Below are 21,126 nucleotides of genomic sequence, written 5' to 3'. Positions count from 1 at the left end.
AAAATTCCATCAAAAATAGGAACAGTGAGATTGTCTTGAAAGCAGTAAATATTTTTGATATGGAAATATACATGTACATTTAGATTAGGAAAGGGCTGGACACGTCATTCTAAGAACTATAATATTGTCAGGAGCAGTTCTTTCCGGGCCCTATGCAGACGACACGATCCGGAATGCGAGGATACAATTGGGAAAATAGTCATGCAGGAGAAGGGTCAGGAGACAGGGGGCGTGTCCGAGGAGTGCAGGTGTCCAGGGGGAGTGAATCCAGGGCGAACAATCCAAGGGTAAATCCAGAGGGGGAATCCAAGACGGGAGGTTTAGTCCAAGACCAGGGGATCCATCCGAAGTTAAAACCAGAACCGGGTCGGGACCGGCGGGGCAGGGAATCAGGAACAGGAAACTAAAACCATAACGGAGCCAGACGCGGCAGGACCCCCGGGCTCTCACGATGCGAAAATCAATGAGAAGCCTCGGGCAAACGCCTGCGTCTGGCTTTAAAGGTGGAACTAAAGAGGGGCTGGAATAAGGAACAGGTGTGGGGAATGGGACAGAACGAGGAAGGGCTGGAGCGCCCTTAAGAGGAGGAGTAACGATCGTGACAAATATGTGGTATAATCATCTTGATGTGTTTTTTCTTTCTTGTCTGAAAAGATGCTATTAAGTTGTTAAGCAAGCATTACAGAAAAGGAAGTCTACCGTATATACAGTATTATTACTAATGGTATATTACAGAAAGATATACAATGCAAAGTTACTTTGTTCTCCTCATCCCCCCCCCCCCCCACTCCGATGGCAGGCAGAGCGACGTGCCGGTTGGAGTATTCTCGGTCGCATTTAATGGCAACGTCAGCTCAAAGATTTGGTTCAAACCAGCAAATGGAGATGGGCGTGCCGACAAGCGGACCCTGCTGATGCGGGATTAACGCTAGGATGAGAGAGAGATATACAATGCAAAGTTAAGATAGGTAAAATGGTTGCACATGGAGTCCGTGCTGTGATTTAAGAAAAAGTTGAGTTGCACCATCTGTACAGATTTCTCAAAAGAAATGAATTGTCCACGCTTTTAAAATTTGGGGTAGTAACACTTTATTCTACAATAATAGGCCATACTCTGTAAATACAGACCATTCATACAATTAGTTTATTAATACCACTCTTGTCTGGGTTACTGTAATATCTGAGAAGGGTAGCTAATATAGTATATATCTAAAGAGTAATGAGCCCCTGTAAAAGAACACATACATAATAAGCTCTTAGTTGATTGTTTAATCAAGATATTACTGTATATAACTTAGTTTTCTCATAGTTATATCATAGTTCTTAGATGATATATGTTTGCATGGCCTTATTCTAACACATATCCATCAAAGGGAAACTGTATCATTCAGAGGAGTAAAAACAATCACCTGTTTTTTAGTATCTGTTGGGCTTTACACTTATTTGCCCTGATTAGTACTGTAACTCTCATATCTTTGTGTTATTTTATACTGATAGTTACAGGGTGCATACTGTAGAGCACTGCAAGCGTTTTTCTGAAGGTTTCATCAGATGCAAATCTGTTTACAGTTTATATTTTGTTTTAATTTGATGACTAATGTTGCAAGAAATATGAATGGAAAAATTCAAGTTGGTTGTCCAAAGCTTTTATTTTGGTGGAAATTATGAAGGGTAGGCTGTAAGAGCCTTTAACTAGTTGATTAATTACTGTAGGGAGGATAGCTCATTCTCATTCTGCTTCTCCAGACTGCATTGAGGCTCTTACAGCATCAATCTTCTTCAGTTTCTGAGTATCCTTTAAAAAGGCTTTTTGGACACTTTTAATAGCTTGTTAAAAACCCAGCCCCAGTTCCAAATTGTGACCTATATCTCTGACTAACAGAAGTTGTATTGCCTTTTGCCAAGTTTTAAAAGCCATTTAAGCAAAACCAAACTTGTGAAACCAAATGTAGACTGTTGAGAAATGTGGACAAGTTGAAAACCAGAACTTTTATTCCAAGTGTGTTAGAAAATCAGAAGCCAAATACATCCACACTAGATTCTAAGTAGCAGGGTATGAATACTTTAGACCAGGCAAATCACAATTGTATCACACATTGCTTATTACTAATTTTTCCACTGCTGTATTTTTCATTAAAATTAATGTAGGAAATAAAACTTTAAAACAAACTATATTGTTACACAGAAAAATCAGATACTGTTTATTTAGTTGTTTTTATTTAACACAAATATTGGTATGTAATGCATACGTCACATAATCTACTTTATTTTAGGGTATTTCAGACTACTGAAAGTAAGGCTTTCATGTACATTTTTAATGTTCAATTTCCAGTTTGAATTGCTGCAACTCACATGTAAATCTAGCAGATTGCAGGCAGAGAAGTGTCATCTGATCTCATCCTGACTAGAGGGTTTTCTCTTTGCAGACTTAATCAGCAGATGTTATGAAGCAAGTGAACCCTGGAGGACAGTACTCACCCTGTTTGCACCTGGTTCCAGTAGGCACCTATTTAAAGGGGCAGGTTGCTGTGGTATGACGGAACCTGTTGACTGAAGACACGTTACCTCTCTGAATCCTTACTGTCACAGATGAGAATTTATATAGTCCTTGTAACAACAGTCAGGAATCCAACTAGTAAAGTCCTGGAAGAATGACACTTGAAGTACTGTACATGTGACCTTTATTTAACCTGGAAAACGCTTTAACATGTATCCACTGGCACTTTTCATAAGAACATGGATGCTCACCACTGTATCAATGCTAAACTTGCTACATTTTGATTCAGGTGTGCTCAGTCTATAATACTAAAATTTCATCATTAATTCAACTGGTGAAATAATTTCTCTCCATCTTTACTAAGTCTAAGTGAAGTACATTGCTCAAATATATTGTACAACAGCACTGCCACACCTGTGATTTGAACTCATAGTTTTTTTTATTAAAACTCTACATTTCCCTAATCACAAGTTTGTGATTAGCATTTTGTCCAGTAACCCATGTCCTGGCAGTCCTAAAAGAGAATAAACTGTAAATTTAATTTTAAAGCTTGCAACCCAGAATGATATAGTGTGGATTGAAACTAAAGCATAGAAGATATTTCAGATTCAGCTAGTTTGATAAAGAAGGTTTGGACTACTTTTTTGCTTTATTGTTGCTTACAATTATAAAGCAGTGGCAGGAATATTTTCTTTTCACTCACAGTTCTTTTCTGTGGTAAATTGTCACATTTTATTAGAGACATCCAGATTAATATAACCACTGGGTTATGCTAGAATATCCAATGTAGTCTTCTAACATTTTTTGCTTATCCATTAGTTTATAAGAGTATGCTATCATGTTTGCACTGGAATTTTTGTATTTCTACAGGCTTGATTTGAAAATGTAACTCTAGGCAAAAGTAATTAAATTAACATTTGGTTTGTACTGTATAGACATCCTAATAGCTTACTGCTCAGTGGCTGACAAAAAGTAATTACATTTGAGTTATGTGAGCCAGAGCTCTGAGGAGCTTTAAGAATTAAAACAGTGAGCAGTTCTGTTTAACCAGGGTTGTAGCCTCTTATTAAACAAGGCAGCCTAATCCACTAGAGAATCAGTAAGGAACCGTTGGTTTGTAAAAGAAGCAATGCATTTAACAGAGTGTTCAAGTGTTATTATTTTAGTTTTTCATTTGTGAGTGGCCTCACATTCAGAAAAATGTTAGAAAACATCACAAGTAGTATTAACTTTACAATCATATTGGTCTGTGGCTTTCTGGACTGTGTAATGAGATATGTGCAGTAGTTTAATGTCAGTATATTGATAATTAATAAAGTTAGTTCAACTGTGTGCACACATACTGATTTTTAAAGTCAATTCTGGGATTATTTAACTTCACACAGTACCTTAAAGGTCCAAAGTGATGATTGATTGAAATAATCAACCATCACTTTGGACCTTTAAGGTACTGTGTGAAGTTAAATAACTGGCTATTTAAAGATTGGGAGTCAGCATGCCTTTAATTGCTTTACATTTCTACACCATATTTTAGTTTCTTTTATTAGTTCTTTTGAAAGTCTAGGTTTCTAAGTATTTTTCTGATGCTTGCTCATGCAAGCTCTGTATTAGTGGACTTGGTTGTCTGGGACCTTATTTTGTCCCTGTCTTCTCGCTGCTGCTCTTGCCTGTGTCTCTGATTTTGTTGCAATCTGCTACTGACCTCCACTCTAAGGATTTTAGCCCTGGCTAGCTGAGATTGTTTCTTGTGTCCATATTGTGTGTTGTTGGACCCTGATGCAGCATTGCTGTTTCTTGGCTTGGCCCTTCTCTCACCCCACCTCTTTTCTGTCACATTCAGCAATTCATGACTTGACCCCACTCTGTGTATCACACCCACCACCACTTATTTTATGATACTGGTGCAGTTAGTTATTGACAAAATTTAAAACCAGTCTTTGTCTTATTCTTTCTGCTGTGATCCTTTTCTTTGGAGTATCTTGCTTCAGTATGTGTTGTCTGCAGGCAATACTGCATTGTTTTGGATTGTCTGTGCAACTACAGTTTGTGTTTTATTTATGTACAGTTGAATGCTATATTCAACTTACTTTAATAATTATCTTCTCTTACTCTGTTTCAACATTATTGAGTCCCCACCCCTCACCACCCTTGTTACTAAACAGAGTAGCTTCTATTCTCATTGTAGTGAGAGAATTCTACGTGGATGTCCACATTGGCATACAATGGACTCTGGTTGCAGTATTGTGTAAAATAATACTTCTAATTGCAGTACTATTTTTGTTTTGTCCCAAAAGCATTTGTATTCACCCTGGGTATGTGCCATTGATTTGGACAATCTGTGCAATCTTCCAAAAACTGTGCTGTCTCTAAATCTAAACCTTCTGTGTTAAGTATCTCTGTAAGCTTTACTCTCTTTATTACTTGATCTTTAAGTGACAAGTCCCCGATTTTCAATGAGTTTGTTATTGACCAGAAAGTGGATATCTTTTGTCTCACTGAAACATGGCACCTACGAAATGAATATTTGCTGTTCATTAAGGTTAATCCTGGTGATGTCACTTTTAAAAATGCCAATATACTGTACATGTGTTTCTCCTATCTGCTCTACATTTGCTGATTTCCTGGCTGCTCTAAACTGTTTTATCTTTACTCACTATGTCAACTTTCCAATTAAAATACAGGTTCATACTGTACATTAGACTTAATCAGGTCTTGCGGTGTTGGCATTTCCAACACACAAGTATTTGAATCAGCCATTTCTGATTATAAAACTTACCAGTGGTCTGTCTGTGTTTCTGGTTGAAGATGTCTTATTTTAACTCAGCCCTCTGCTGTTGCTCACGTTTTATGTATGCATACAGAATTACTGTGCATAAACAGTAGTAATAATGGGTTGTGCACTCAGAATCTTTCTCTGGAACCTAAATGAGATTGATTCAAAATTCTATTGAACGTCATATGGTTTACATCCTATTTGGAAGAAATATTATGTCCTTTGAATAAATCGTAAATTTTAAATTTGATAGAAGTAGTTATCAGAGTCAATGACCACAGCACATATTGTTTGTCACAGAGAATACCATCAGCCTGCATGGAGAGGCAGCATGGAAAACATCATCTATAGGGGCAAAAAAAGGTCCTGTGGGGCCCTTTGACAAATAGTGGTTTGGTTGATCAAGTTTTGGAAAGGAATAATTGTGAGAGAAAGTACTTGTAATTGTGACAAAAGGAAGAGATTTTCCAATGAAGGATGGACTGTATAACATCAGTCTTGTCATGGAACCTTGCAAGCTGGTTTTGCACAATTTACCCATTGATTCTGGTGTGGCAAAAAGCAAAAGGACTTGATTATTTTAGAATTCTAACCACCATTAGACTGTCTCTGTTGGCAGGCGATTAATGAGGGATTCAGAAACTCAAAAATTAAAATACATTCATAGAAATACAGAACACTTTGCAAGAATGACTAGTTTCTCTGAGCCTTTCTCATGTACAGTACAGTATGAATCTCTTGCTAGTTCTCTGTTCAATTAAATGTTAGATGGTAGCAATTGTTATTAATTTATGCTACTGTACGATCATTGATATCAGAGGCTGTCTAGAAAAAATAGAGATACTTCAGATATTAAAATTATATGAATCCCTTAACAGTAGTGTAGTGCAATTTTCAAAACAAAAGCACCTCTGCACTTGAGTCAGGAATTCTACATAAGAAGAAAAAACAGCGTTGGTCTTCTAGCTGTAGTAATATTTTTGGACCTTTTAAAGTGTGGACTCATTGATCCCTACCTGTACATTTAATCAGTACATTTGCTTAAGCTGCCTTTAAGCATTTCCCTGTATTCTCCTGTTATCCTTGCTCTAGAGAGCAGAGGTTTTGATCTTGTTATCACTTAACTCATTTCATATACCCATGAATATGCAGGTGAGACAAGCTTGGTACATGAGTACAGTTGCTTGTGGAATTAAATGGCCTCACTCATAATTTTTTGCAATTTTGATTGAGTGCCCGGGCGAAGACAAATAAATCAATACAGTCAGTGGTGCTAGTCTGAGTCTCAGTGGCTCATGTGGGCAGTGCGTCTGCTCTGGAAACTCAGGGTAAACACTTGTGGCTTGTTTGTTTTGTAATAAAATATGATTTCTCATTTCTTCTGTGTGTGCTGAATACATTTGTCCCTAGTTACCCATATTTATTAAACTCACTCAACTGCACTAGCTAATTGAATCAATAACACATTTAAGGGCCTCCTTATAAGAACTGCAAAGACCAACATGAATTACAAAAGTTATTGTGCTGTGTATCCAGAACACTAGTTAAAAAGCACATTTATGAAGTAGTTTTTTTTATCCTGCATTGTAGAAGGATACGACAATGAGATAACATTTTTATAGAAATACTAAATTAACTAAACAATATCCGGTGCAGCAAGGAAGAATTCATAAGGGTAGCTGTTAAATGCATCCTAAGAATACAAGTAAAAAACTTACATTACCATAGCTTGAATGTTTCTGCTAACCAGTATGTACTGTATAATGGAAACAAGTTATATTATATATTCAAGAATACACTTCAGAGATTTTCACAAGTTGAAACAAGATCATTTTCAGTTTTCAAGAGAATCAAAAACGTCATATTTATATCAGAAAATGTCTTACTTTATCATTGTATCCAGACAAAATACAACAAAAGAGAAAAAAGCACTTCTTTCACTGTAAATAATAGTGGAGTAGAGTCACATATCCCCCTTTCCTCTCAGTGGTATTCCCCTTCGTGTTTCTACCTAAGGAACTACCTTTTATCCTAAAATAAGGTCAAATACCTACAACAGAACACCCCATGTAACAAGGCTTTGACTGTGACTTTGACAAGCACCACTACAATACAACACTGTCCCTCAATATCTATTAAAAGGAATATTCCCATCTTGCATTTTGGTACTATTTACAATAATAAAAAGACCCGTTTACAAAACCTACTGTAGTAGTTTCTGGACATTTCCAAAACCAATGCAAATGGTATTCACAGTGTCCCACTTGACAGAACATACAGTACACAGGTGACTAGGAGCTAACTTTGTATAACACCGTCTACAACTTTTTCATTTTTTTGAGACAGAATGTGTTTCATTTTATCCCAAGTATTGACCCGGGAAACAAAATTCAAGTCCCCGTTCCAGATAGTAACCACTTCTAAGGGTTTAGATGAAGCCTGCAATAGGAAGACAAATACAGGAAGCCACTCCACTGAAGTCAACCCAGTTTTTAATAGTTTGTAAAGATAATCTCTGGATACTATGTTTTTTAGAGCACTCTTGTCACCATAAACATTTTCAGAAATCTTGTGTTAAATATCATGTTACTTTTACAACACATTTGTAAACAGTACATTTGATTTTTGATTTTTCAAATAAACAATTGTTTGAGTAACTGAGTGTTTGCACACTCATACTGTATGTGTAAACGCATGGTTACAGGATTTCTTCCACACTGGAAAAGCACAGAAATATGGGGGTCTGCATAGTTTTCCTGCTGACACCTGGTTTATTCAGAAATATATAAGTATTCCAGTTTCATTTGCATTTCTTTGAAGTGGCAAGGCAATTACTTGTGAAATGTGTTTGCTGTGAATAATGGATTTTTATTTCTCCTATACCAGCTTTCTCTTGTCTGTCAAACTTCTTCAGTGGCATACAATAGCTCATAAACGGTGAGATGAGCTATTTGGTATTTTCAAATACAGAGAAGAGATTTATATGCTTTAGATACCTAATATATCCAAGGGAGATAACAAGAAAATAGGTAGTTGCATGTACAGTGTGCACTTGAGAATATCTCCTATTTTATAAAACAATTTCCCCTATAATAAGTGAATGACTTTTAGTAAATGTGTTCTTTCCCTTTTAACATTTGAGTGTAGTCTAGTGCACACCTGAGTTTATAGTTTGTGTTCTTAAAATTACAGATGGAATAAAGCAAATTAAATCCTAATGTCAGTCTGCTATAATTTCATTCAGCACATAAACATTTTCTAAATAGAGCTATTTTAATGTAAGGTTTCAAATTCAGCATTCTAATGCAGTTCACGATTATTTGTATAAAATCATACAATGTTAATGGAAAGGGGAGACATCTACAAAAAGCTTCATTTGACCTCAGTACATTGAAGAAATTCAGAGAGTTTCTAAAAATGAACAAGTCATTACGAGACATTCAAAGACTCTGAATTACAGAAACTGCAGATTCTTGTCAGTCTAAACTGGGCCAGGAAACATCATGTTGTTATAAAATCTAAGAAGATTGTGTACAAAATACAGAGTATAAAACATCCACCATATCTAATAAAAAATGACTCTCAAAATGTTAGGCAGGATTTTTATTTTAATCATCACTATTTTCTTTCAGGGAAAAGATTACAGAATTACATGATTTGTCCAGAATGTGCATGTTGTTCAATTTGGCTAAAAAGTTACAAACTGGTGATTTATTGTTAAATCCAGAGATCTGGGAGTTTTTTTTTCATCAACTACTGTATATGACATTTTGGAATCAGTTGCTGTTGAAAATTCATAGGCATTTTTTTAAACAAAAACTTGAACTGAAGACACCAAAACCAAGTTTAACAAATCTCCAGTTGGGTTGTATTCCTGAACAAATGAAATATTTTTGATAATTGACTGGGAATTTAAAGTGGATGGTAATAATCTATACAGAAATTCCAATTTACATAGTAAATAAAAAATTTTGTTCTCTAAAATGAGTGAAATCTTTTATTTAAAAATAATTGGAAGCTGACAGCTGAGATATTGGGGAACTACTGTACAAGATGTTCCAATTAAGAACCGGCATAAACAGCCCTAAGTGGAACTGAACTGAAGTTATCTGGAACAAACTGAATGTATTATATTTCAAGGAAATTGAATTTGATAAATTAACCCCTTTTCCTGCAAAGTGGATTCTGTGTTGTCCACATAGTTTAAAATACAAAATACATATAATTCTGAATGTTGAAGAGGTTACTGCATTTAAATATTTGACTGTATCATGTACAGTACATCTCAAGAAGGAAAGAAAAGAATTTGCCTAGTACCCTAATCACAAAATGGTTATTGTTAAAAAATTTCAAGTGTATGTAGAAGACATCACAACTTCAATTTTGAAATCAATTTTCCCCTTGCTATTCCCTTTGTTGCAGTAATCTGTGTTGCTAGGAGGCTTTATGTGTTCAATTTCATGTGGATACAGCCCTGGGGTGCATTAAGAGTGCTAGATTTTTTCTATAAATTCTATAATTGACTTTGCACTTTCATTTGATTGACTTTCTCCCCCTCCTTTGATCTACATTCAATGTAAGCATGGCAAACATGGTGAGGTAAGCAAGGTTTGCAGGAAAGGTACAGAGCCTGGACTGTTTGGAAAATTGCTGCAAAAGATACAGATACGTTTGACGTCTGATTTCGGAATGCATCTGTGCAGATTTAGCATTTTAATTAAATATGTTGTGAAGCTAATGCAATAACTAATATTAATTAAACAGAAAACAGGTTTAGAGCCCACATAATTTTAATTTAGCTCGTCCCTGCAAAACAAATCGCATGCTACAGTGCATCAGATCAGATAACCAGCATAACCGCACTACTTGTATATATTGCATACACCATGGACACAAAGCAGCTCTACTCATATTGAGTTTTATTCCGTTTCTATTACATCTATTATTATGTAACCTTATTTTCATAACCTCAATTTTGTGATTTTTGTGTTTTTGTGATTCTTGGGATTTCTGTGATTCTTGGGATTTTTGTGAGCTCGCAGAAAAGACATTTCATTCCCAGCAACTACTGCTGCACGCTGTATTGCTGTGCATTTGATAAATAAACTTTGATTTGATTTGAGATAGATGCCCTTTTTATTTTGTAAGAAATTTTAAAATGGCACCTCCGATGCTGTAGAAGCAACCATTCTTTTTACCCAAGAGTAGGAATTAAAGATGAACTTTCTTCATTATGAGTAGCACATCTACAGTATAGTTTCATTATAAAGTACATAAAATATGTTATATACAGTATGTTATTATTGACTACAGTGAAATCTATCCTTTTGGTTTTTTGCTGTTCAAAATTCTGAGGCTGGTTGTACTTTTCATACTAAAATGTATTGAGAAGGGTTGGGGAATAATTTTCCTGTTTGCTAATAGGGAGTGTCAATGGAAACTTTGTGGTTATTGGGAACTGTTTTTTAAGGTTGTTTAATGTTTGATGAGGTGTGTTCATCTGTGTGTCATTTTGTTTTGTGGTAATGCATATGGTACAATATATTAACTTACAGGACCAGACCATGATAGATTCATTAATTTGGGCGATAATTAATTGCATCTTTGTGCTTGAGGTACGTAATACTGTTTCACATACATTGTCTTATTATACATTGATGACGTGAGAAAGGAATCTGCCAGCTAACAATGCTGTTTGTCCTTACTTAATTTTTCACAATTTGCTACCTTTTGTTAATGAATAAAATGAAGGTCGTGATGTAGATTAATTTGTTTGGTCAAAAAGACCAAAAGTTAACCCTCCCCTTTACCCTCAACTGTTGTATGACTCTAGTTGATTCTAGATTGATTTCCTTTCAGAGCACAATCCTAATCCAAATCCTAATTTGCAGCAGTAAATCAATTTTAAAGTAATCCCTTTCAATGAAGAACATAAGTGGACTGAGATATATAAGATATATAGTACATATTATGTATGTACTGTATATATATAGTATATATTTCCAATAAAACATGTTTTTAAAAGACAATAATCCTACTGTATATACAGTAAATTGCATAGGCCCAAAAGGGAATGTTGTGTTAATTGCCCTAAATGCAAAAGTTTGAAAGAAACTGATTATACTTTGCAATCTCTAGCATTAGTTATTGAATGCTCCGGGATATTAAGAACTTGAGCCAAACTTTACGAGGTGTTTCCGACTTTTACCCCAGTTAAGGCCTAATTCGTACTCATTCAGAACTCCATTCATATTCTTTTTGTTTTGGCGAGGTTGCTTAGTCATGTGAGATTCATAGTTGGATTCAGTGATGTACGTTTTGCACTCAAATAAAGCGGAAACTTCTGGAATATAGTTGAAAAAAATCTGAGCCCTAACCCTTATTTACGCCAAACCCTTAGCTAGAGTTTGGGTTAGGATTCCCAAAAAACCTAGACATTTTTGAATGGCATGGCTGTGTTTCTGGGCCAAAATGATGTTTAGGAAAACATGTATTTCAGGGTTTTGTAAACATTTTTTTTCTGACATATATGGCTACGTACTGTATATGTAGTGTATTGCCCCAAACTGGAATGTTGTCTAAATTGCCCTATAAACAACAGTTTGAAATGAAACCTATTAGATTTTGCAAACTCTAGCATTAGTTACAGAATGCACTGGGATATTAAGAACTGGAGCCAAGATTTATGAGGTGTTTCTCACTCTTACCCTAGTTAATCCCTAAACCCGACTCATTGAAAACTCCAGATACATTCTCTTTGTCTTAGTGAGGTTGCTTACTCATGTGTGGCAATTATTTTCATTCAGTGAGGTATATTTTCCACTCAAGTGATTGGAAGCTTGTTGAAAGTCTTTAACGAAAATCTGAGCCCCAACCCTAACTTATGCTAAACCCTTAGCTAGGGTTAGGGTTAGGATTCCCACAAAACGTAGACAATTTCTGATGGAATGAATGTGTTTTAGGACCAAAATGATGTTTAGGAAAACAGGTATTTCAAGGTTTTCTAAATATTGTTTTTTCTGACCCGTATGGCTATACAGTATATTCATTAATATTTTTTTCATCCTCATTGAAATGTTATGTTGAAAGTTTAATAGTTATTATATAACCCTAGTGATGTCTGTTCTTTCTTTAGGAAAAAAATAATTATATACAGTATTTGCATTTGACAATTCCAAGATGAATGTACTGTATGTGTAGCTAACCAATGGAGAATTACTGTAGTACTGTAATGAATATGTATTGAGTTTCAGAGACAGAAAATTAAGGTTACCATTGTATTAACTGAACTCTGCACACAGATCTTTCTCCATATTCATACTGATATTACTAGAATACAGTATTATTGACTAGAGGATCTTAGACCATTCCATGATGGGTTAATTACCTAAATTGTTATGTTTTTACACTTTTTTTCTGGATTTGCTCTATAGTGATGTGTTTTTTAAAGACTTGATAGAATCTTTGCAACTGGTCTTTTTACATAATAGGGGTTGTGCAATGTAATCTACATGTTTTAGTATAATAAAATCAGTTATCCAACAGCTGTTTATATCTTGGTGCAATTTCTAACAAGCCCTTTATATTCCGCTAATGTAATGCATTGATGTCTTGTTTGCTCAGCACTGTATGGCCCTCCAAAATTAACTGTCCCCCAGAAACAGTGTCCCATATTAAGCCATTGTTATTAGCTACGAAGAGACAGCTGCTATACATGCTGGTAAGAAAAGAAAAGGCTACATTGGAAAGCTAGGTTAAGGATAAGTAGGAAAATGCTAAATCTGTATATTTAAAAGTAAAACACTGTAAATGTTTTTTTTTTACCTTTGAGTCGCATTTAAAAATCATGGTGGGAAATATTTAGTTATTACATAAGGAATGGCTGGAGTCTTCTGCTGTCTTCACTGGGAAGTGCAGTTGCATCATTGTTCCAGGAGAGGTCTCTATTCCTGTATAGGCGCTCTATGTTTTTTAAGGGGGAAATAAGCTCTGACAAATTGGTTTGGTTTCTGATAATGCTCTGAGGTGTAAAATGTTTGCAGTAAACAAGAACATGGGTTATTTTTTTCATTTTCTATTGATTCTACACAGTCATGAACATTTCTAATGGAATTATTTATGAAATAACTAAATAAATAAAGAAATCACGTGCAAGCTTGTGACATTTTACAGTTGCTTTATTACTGGATTTTAAATGATAGCAAAACCAAACACTCCATCTTGACCTATATTTGGTTTTTACAAGTACTCTATAAGCCTTTTATACTAATCCTATGTTCCCAAACACCTGCCTTTGCACCTTAGCTATCTGCTGCACATTCAGTATGGTAATTTGCTTTGATTCTAAGACGGATTAGCGTCTTAATCATAACTGAAGTATATTTTCAGGGACTCAGGAAACCAAAATAAAACCAAAACTCAGAAAAAAATGGTTTGCATATCAAAGAGTCTGTGTGTCTCCCATTTTAGTGAAGCTGCATTTTTTATTACTGTTGGTGTAAAAAATTCTGATACTGAAATTCAATACTTGGTTTCATCCAGACCCTTCTTCTTCAAAGTTAAAATATATATATATATATTTTGCATCCAATCTAGGGACTTTCTGTACCACCTTTTTTTTCCACAAAGATGTAATAAGGTATAGGTTGGTGAAAAAGAGGGTAAAATAAACTGTACACTTACCAATCGCCTAGAAGGTCAAGTTGCATTAGTAAAATTATAAGCCTGTAAAATTATAAATTATAAATGTATTATTAACAGGATTGCATTAATTATTTTAACCTAAATACATGCACAGTGCCTACAAACTGAAATATAATTCATTCCCACTTATTTCCACTGAAAAGAGCAAAAATGTTTGTCAAAGTTTCATGCCTTAGTTTCAATAGCGCTTCTAGACATAGCTGTGCTGGCCTGTCTAGCTTAGATGTGCAGTACAGTATGTAGTTAAATAGTCTAGCTCATGTGCACAGCAATTTGAGATAGTGAAAATTATCTCAAGCTCAGGTAAACCGAGATCACTTTTTAACAAAGGTTACTGTTTGTGATAGTTCAGTGAACGATAAAGAAGATTGGATTGTGCTGTTTGTTTTCAAATACTGTATGTCAATATTAAGTTAATATGTAATTTCAATTGCTGTTTCTGTGTTAATTTTAACAAGTAAAAGAAGATTGCAAACCAAAAATGAACTATCTATGAAAACAATGAATTAAATTTGAGAGTTTATTAGAATTTACTGTCCTACTTTGATTTAGAGAAATTCTAGAAGAACGAGGGTTCAATGTACTCTTCTGATAAAGCTACTTCTGTATATTTACATGTATTATAAGTGGTCCTGTGGCTTACGTTTTGACTAGATAGCAGTGGTGTAATTTACTATAACAAATTCTGCTCATGCCACGAATGGCAAACATTGATAAGAGTGGATCCGTAATTAAAAATTAAAAACCACATGGGATTTCATGGGATAATTTCAAGTTGGTGTATTTCAAGGTTGGTGTTTAATTAGTGGAAGGAAAGGAGAAGTTATTAGCACTGCAAAATATTACTCTTCTTTTCCTTTAAAGTATTAGAGCAGTTTATAACCTTGATGTTTCTTATTCGGGTCAAGTTAGTGGAAGCTTTTCTTTCTTAAGCTCCAGCTTTGCTTCAGCAGTAGTCATATGAATATTGTATGTGAAAAGTCATGTTTTATTAAGACTGGTCATCATATTTTTAAGACGTAACAGGAACAATTGCACTATGCTTAAAGATCAGGTTCTTACTTCCTATTGGTAATTCTATAGAAATTAAACTGTCATTGAAATTAATCGGAAGTAGTTAAATTAAACCTAAGTGCCTTATACATCAGTATTCATCTTTTTTAAATTTGTATTTGTGACATAGAGTACAGGACATTGCATGTTCAAGAATTCTGTAAAGAACCTGTGCATATTTGCAAGTGTACCGCAGGTAGCAAATGTTACCTACAGTATTCTTATGTGCCTAGTTTTAATTAAGATCTGTTTGCTCAAAAGATGTAGTACTGTATATTACTTAATTGCAGATGAGGTACAGTATGTGTGGAAGGTGAGCATTTCTAAACAGCATTAGGCTTAAGAGTTTGGGCTATTTTTTCCCTTTACTCTGTTGTATTTAGACATCATAACGATGAATGAATATTTACAGTACAGTTTACTTGTATAGGGTAAGGTGGTTAGAAAATGGAAGGATGGATATAATTAACACAAAATATCAATTCAGATATCAATAAAGAGTCCAATCAATAAATAAATATATGTAGATAACTTTTAATAAACATTAGCAATATGTGAAATATATTAATTGTAACATACTGTTCAATACGTCTACCCTTTTAAATTTCCAGTTTTCCAGGGCATCGTGTTGTGGAGTTTATCTGGTGCACAACGAGATGACAAATTTTCTTGCAACAAAAGTTGTCTTGGTGTCATTCTGTTGTAACTAATATGTACAGTATCACACTATTGTGTGCTCTCTATATTTACTTTTGTAAGACAGCTTGAAAATATTACTGGGCATTTCAATGGAATCACACATTAAATTTTAAATAAAACTGAGAAATAAAACAAATTAGAAAGAATTGCCTTTGCATTTGTACTGTATAACCTCGATGATTGTGTGTATAGAATGTAGGCTACTGGCAGCCTTGTTATTGTATAATGGTACTTTTGATTTCTTTTATAATTAAAGCTTATAATATGGTACATGTGTCACTCTATGTACAGTATATTGTAAAGTAGCATAGTTCTAGCAGGGGCTTGCTAATGTAATACACACTCAGAATGGGAGGAAAGAAAGAAAGCTGTCTAGTAATTCATGAAGTGACTCACACTCTAGCCTAGCTTCTTCTGTTTGCTGTAACATTGCTCTCTCTTTTTCTTGCTTAGGTGCTACGGCAGCCCTCATTCCTCGCCTTGATCTGGTCATCTCATTTGTGGGAGCTGTCAGCAGCAGTGCACTGGCTCTCATTTTCCCTCCACTGGTGGAACTCATTACATTCTGCAACAAGAAGTTCAGCCTCTGGATGGTCGTGAAGGATATTTTCATTGCAGTAATAGGATTTGTAGGCTTTTTAGCTGGGACCTATGTGACGGTGGAAGAGATTATATATCCTCAGGCAGACTTTTTAGTTCCCAATACTGGAAAAACCGCTGTACTTTTAAATGCTACAGACTTTGTAAGAGGGGCTGTGAATATTTCAAACCCATTCACCTCTGAGTAATGTCTTATAAAGCTGTGTGGGAACCCAAAGTTCTCCATGACGATTCAGCATAACGTAGACATTAAGCCTCCGAAACGGTCTCTCTTTTGATAATGAGCATAATTCCCATTATGTCAGATTTGATTTGTAAATGCATTCCTTTGCCCCATCATCATTCCAACACTGTTTCAGTTTCCAGTATTGATATGAAATGCTTTTCCAGTGTATTGTTTAAAAAATATAAAACTGTAACACCTTAGGAAGAAACAGCCTCATTGCTACAAGGATCACAAAATTGGCTGCTTTTAGCATCTTCTGATTAATGAGGTTTACATATTATGAAATGGTTTTATTCCTTTTTGGCTCTATCAGTTACAGTATTTCAAAATAGTAATGGTTTCCATAAAGGTATCTGCCCTGTCTTTTACTTTGTCTAAGTCTTTTTGAATTTCATTTCCACTTTTTACAGTGTATCCTAATCCTTTTGATATCATCCATCTGCAAACCTGGCTATTTTACTAGCTATATCAGAATCTAGATACAGTAGTTGATATGAATTAGGAGCAGCTGTTCTAATCCTGATTCCTGTTGTACTTCAGTAATTGCACAATCTCAATTTGAGCATTAAACCTTTAGCTATACCCTCAAGTTCTCAATTCAAAATCATGCCTTACTTGAATACCCACTGCCAGTAATTTAAGGCGTCATCTTAGTGACCTTTAATTACTTGATTTGGTTTTGTCTCCCCTTATTTCTGCTTTACATTAACTGTTTTCCAGTCAATAGGTATTACCTATTGTATATAAAGTGACTATTGGAAGACTTTTGTAAATGTCTGTGAAGAATTCCATTAGTACAGTACATTCCATTAGTACAATCTACTCTCAGGCCCTAGAGATACAGTATGTACTGTATATTTTAAGGGCTTCTAATACTCTATAACATTTCTGCCTCTTTCTTATATTTAGAAGCCTCAAACATATCAGTACCCCTCTTCGTAAAAATTTGAGTTAAAATTTCAGTTCAAACATTGGCCATTCCCCCGTCATCATGTAAGTTTCAGAGACTTTTACTGTGCTGTTGTTGTACTAAAAAAGCCTTTTTTATTATTTTCTTCAACCTTTGTTACAATATTCCTTCCTGCCTCTCTTGGCTTTCCTAATGTCCTTTGGTTTACTTGTGCTTCCAATTCATTTAAGTGGATGTTGTCCTTTTAAAATTTTTGTCAACTGTTTTTTTTTTCATATACAGTACGTTTCGTAACTGTGTTATTAAACCATTTGGGGGGCCATCCATTTACTGCTAATTTCAAATGAACAGCACCTTACCCCATTCTATCTCATTTTCTCATGTCAGTGTTTATTAATTTCAAAACCTTTGTTTCGAACTCTGACTGTACCTCAAAGCATGCCATAATCACAGTTCCGGATAGTTTATTCAGTTCTGTTTTCCATCACTCTGCGATGATTGTCTGAAAACACTAGATCAATACAGTCACTTCCTGTGTGGTACTCTGATCTGGATATATATTAATGAGTTCAGAAAAATCCTGAACATGGCTTGTTTACTAATATGTAAAGACTAGAGACAATGTATTTATGTATGTTAATTTGGAACCAAATAGTTTTCCAAATGGTAGGCCTTGTATGCATTCATAGATGGATAAGTATGCATTATAATCAGATTAATTTAGAATGAACAGTTGTTAGATCTTACATCTGCCTCTTTTCCCAGAGGTGCTTTACTGGGAGAAGAACAGAACAAACTTTATTATCCTAGGAAGCTCCATCTACCCTGATCTACAGCAGGGATAAAGTGAGTGGGCTCTTACAGTATATTCATTTAACCTCATCCCTGCACTCCTCTTCTGGTAGAGATGCAGGACTGAGATCAAGGGTGTGGAAGCACTTTTTCTACATTATATATGATATATTTCTAAATAAGGAAGCCTTTCATTTCAGAACACATCAAGTTGAAATATTATTGGGTCCTAACAAATTCAATTTCAAGACCTGTGCCTCATGTACTGAATTGTTTCAGAAAAGAGATTAGTCTTTGTCCATCTGATTCAGTTCATTAAATTCACTACTCAGTTCATTAGAGACTTACTGTGTCACAGTCTTTTTTATATTGTGGATGAGACTTATTCAATTCTTGTATGGCCCATTTAATTTGAAACAAGCCTTGACTCATATCATGTGCATGTTGTTTCCATTCAAGTGTGTTATCATTTGGTAGTAGATTTTACAACATGTCTGGCAGAGAAACGTTTTAGCTAGTGAATTTTATTTCATTTCGAGAAATATTTATTTTAAAATGCTTGAACTCTGTTATTGTCAATGTATAAGGTGATAATCCATTTTGTAATATCGTGGCAAGTTAATCTTCACTAATTCCTTTTTGGAACTGTACCACAGATAGTTCTGAATATACAGTATTTCCAAAAGTTACAGAACTTTATTTATTTATTTTTTAAAATAAAATTATTTTAAGCCACAGGAAAAAAAAACATTTACATTTGACTAGAGCTAGATGGTCCATACATATAATACAGTATACATGCATTTAAGACATTTTAACTGAACTAAAATTAGGGTGCTATAAAAATGAGGAAATTGATCAAAAAGTTTTCAGAAATAACAAACAATTACCAGTACAACAGAATTATGGGTAGAGTAACCATTTTCAATGCCTCCCATAAAGGTTTGCAAATCGCAGGTGTTTTTTTATAAGCCTCACATTTGAAACATTTTGATCCTCAGCTCAGGACTCAATGTAAGCCAGCCTGAGAAGAACTTCTTCAATGATTTATCTACTTGTGCTTTCATATTTTTGTGCATATTTGTGGAGTGATAATATACTTTTTTTTATACAGTCGATGTAGGTATGTGAACATACTTTTAAAACTGCCTCACATGAAAAACAGTGGTCTAGGTGACAGCTATCGTGTTTTGCACTATAGGGTTGAAAAGAGACTGTACAGAACTGTCTGAAAGATTCACAAAAAAAGAAAAACACTTTGTAGCATCACTTTCTTTCTAGTTTCATGATAAACCCAAAGCTTTCTTTAGCTTTTGACAGATGTAGACAATACACCTCCTCAGGGGGTGAAAGACAAGTAATAGAATAAGATGTGATAAAATACTGATAGCCACACTTACAAATACAGTACACTCTTTACAATTACAGCTACCAGTCGTGGAGAGAAACCTTTGCAACTGAAATTAAACATGAATGTTTTTCTTATGTTGATCATATCTGTTTATGAGCTCAGTAATGTTACGATGGTTTTATAAGAACTGATTATACATGCTGTGCAAAACTATGAAGTCACCTTATCTACACTACCATTAGCTTGTTTATTCTACTGTACATTGTGACCATGCAGTATCCTTCACCTGTGGCACTCATTGCTTTTAAGAGTTTTTTATAGGCTGCTGTAAATATGAATGCACCAAGTCTAAATCACAACATAATTTTTTTACCTCCATCATTTCCAAAGCTTTTTGACTCCAAAGTTAATATTCCTATCCCACCAGTTTGACAGATCCAACTCTTCACTTGTACGGTTCTTGGGTCAGAGGCAAACTTCCTTGAGTGCAAAAGATGAATTAGTTTAATTAATTTTGAAATCCCTACAAAGTGAAATAACACATATAGTAAATCCTTGTTTAACAATTTAACAGCCTCCTGATGTTAAAGGTGAGTGTCTGTTAAGTGTCTTGCAAAGTGTGTGTAGATGCACAAATACTGTACTGTATAGTATATCAATCAACATAGAACCTGACACTTTCATATCCTTTCTAGCACCAATACAATATCCACTCATTGCTGCACCCAGATTGAATTTAAAGCAAATTTCTTTGCTTTTCTATAATCCCACAAGGTTATTTACACCCTGCTCCTCTTACATGTATGCAGTATACCAATATACACACTAGATTCACATTTCTTAACAAATTCTAGTTTCACCTGCACAGAACAGGCCATGTTATGGTACCTTCTAGAGGATCACTGAACACACAGATTATGTCTGTTTTTTTTGTTTGAGATCATTAAATCAAGGATTTAGTGTATTTAAATTTTTCATTTTAAGGACCAAAAATCTCTATCCCTTAGTACTTGAGTGTGCAGTACTTGTTTTATCATGTTGATCATTTGAGAGCTTCATAAAAACTACACAATCCTTAAGTTTTCATTACATTTAAGACAGTACATAGTTTCTTATTGAATTAAGGCATGTGACTCATGTTTGTGGCACCGATTCCTAAAAATCATATCAAGGGACTCTCATGATTTGTCCTGAAAATCTACTCTTCAAAAAGGTCTTACAATTGTTCAACAACTGGTATTCTTGCCAAAAGGATCTATTATTCCATTACACTTTTGAAAGGTTAGATCCTGTACAAAACAAATATCAAACAATACCAAACATACCTACCTGAACTACCTTTGACTATGGAGTAAATGTATATAATGACCTTTTAAAATAGATGAATAACTAAAATATTAGTGGCTAATTTTATGTTGTTGTACTAAGCTTAAGAACAATATTATTTGAGTATTGTTTTAAACTATAAACTTGCAGAAACTTTTGGACCTGCAAGTCAAATATCACATACTATATGTGATTA

At 34.7% G+C, this 21,126-nt stretch overlaps 1 protein-coding gene across 1 annotated transcript in view; it reads left to right on the top strand.

Moving 5' to 3' along the window:
• Positions 1–16,566, top strand: part of slc36a4 (solute carrier family 36 member 4) — a 176,516-nt gene extending 159,950 nt beyond the window's left edge. Inside the window, exon 12 of the mRNA XM_088921400.1 lies at positions 16,179–16,566. Within this exon, the coding sequence (XP_088777526.1) occupies positions 16,179–16,513 (335 nt within the window). The 3' untranslated portion in view covers positions 16,514–16,566. The remainder of the gene's footprint in view (positions 1–16,178) is intronic.
• The last annotated feature ends 4,560 nt before the right edge of the window (positions 16,567–21,126 follow it).

This window comes from Atractosteus spatula, chromosome 7 (assembly GCF_055471065.1).
Source record: "Atractosteus spatula isolate fAtrSpa1 chromosome 7, fAtrSpa1.hap1, whole genome shotgun sequence".
NCBI classification, from domain to species: Eukaryota; Metazoa; Chordata; class Actinopteri; order Semionotiformes; family Lepisosteidae; genus Atractosteus; species Atractosteus spatula.
Note: the sequence above shows the minus strand (reverse complement) of the source record. Positions and strands in the feature narration are given on the sequence as shown.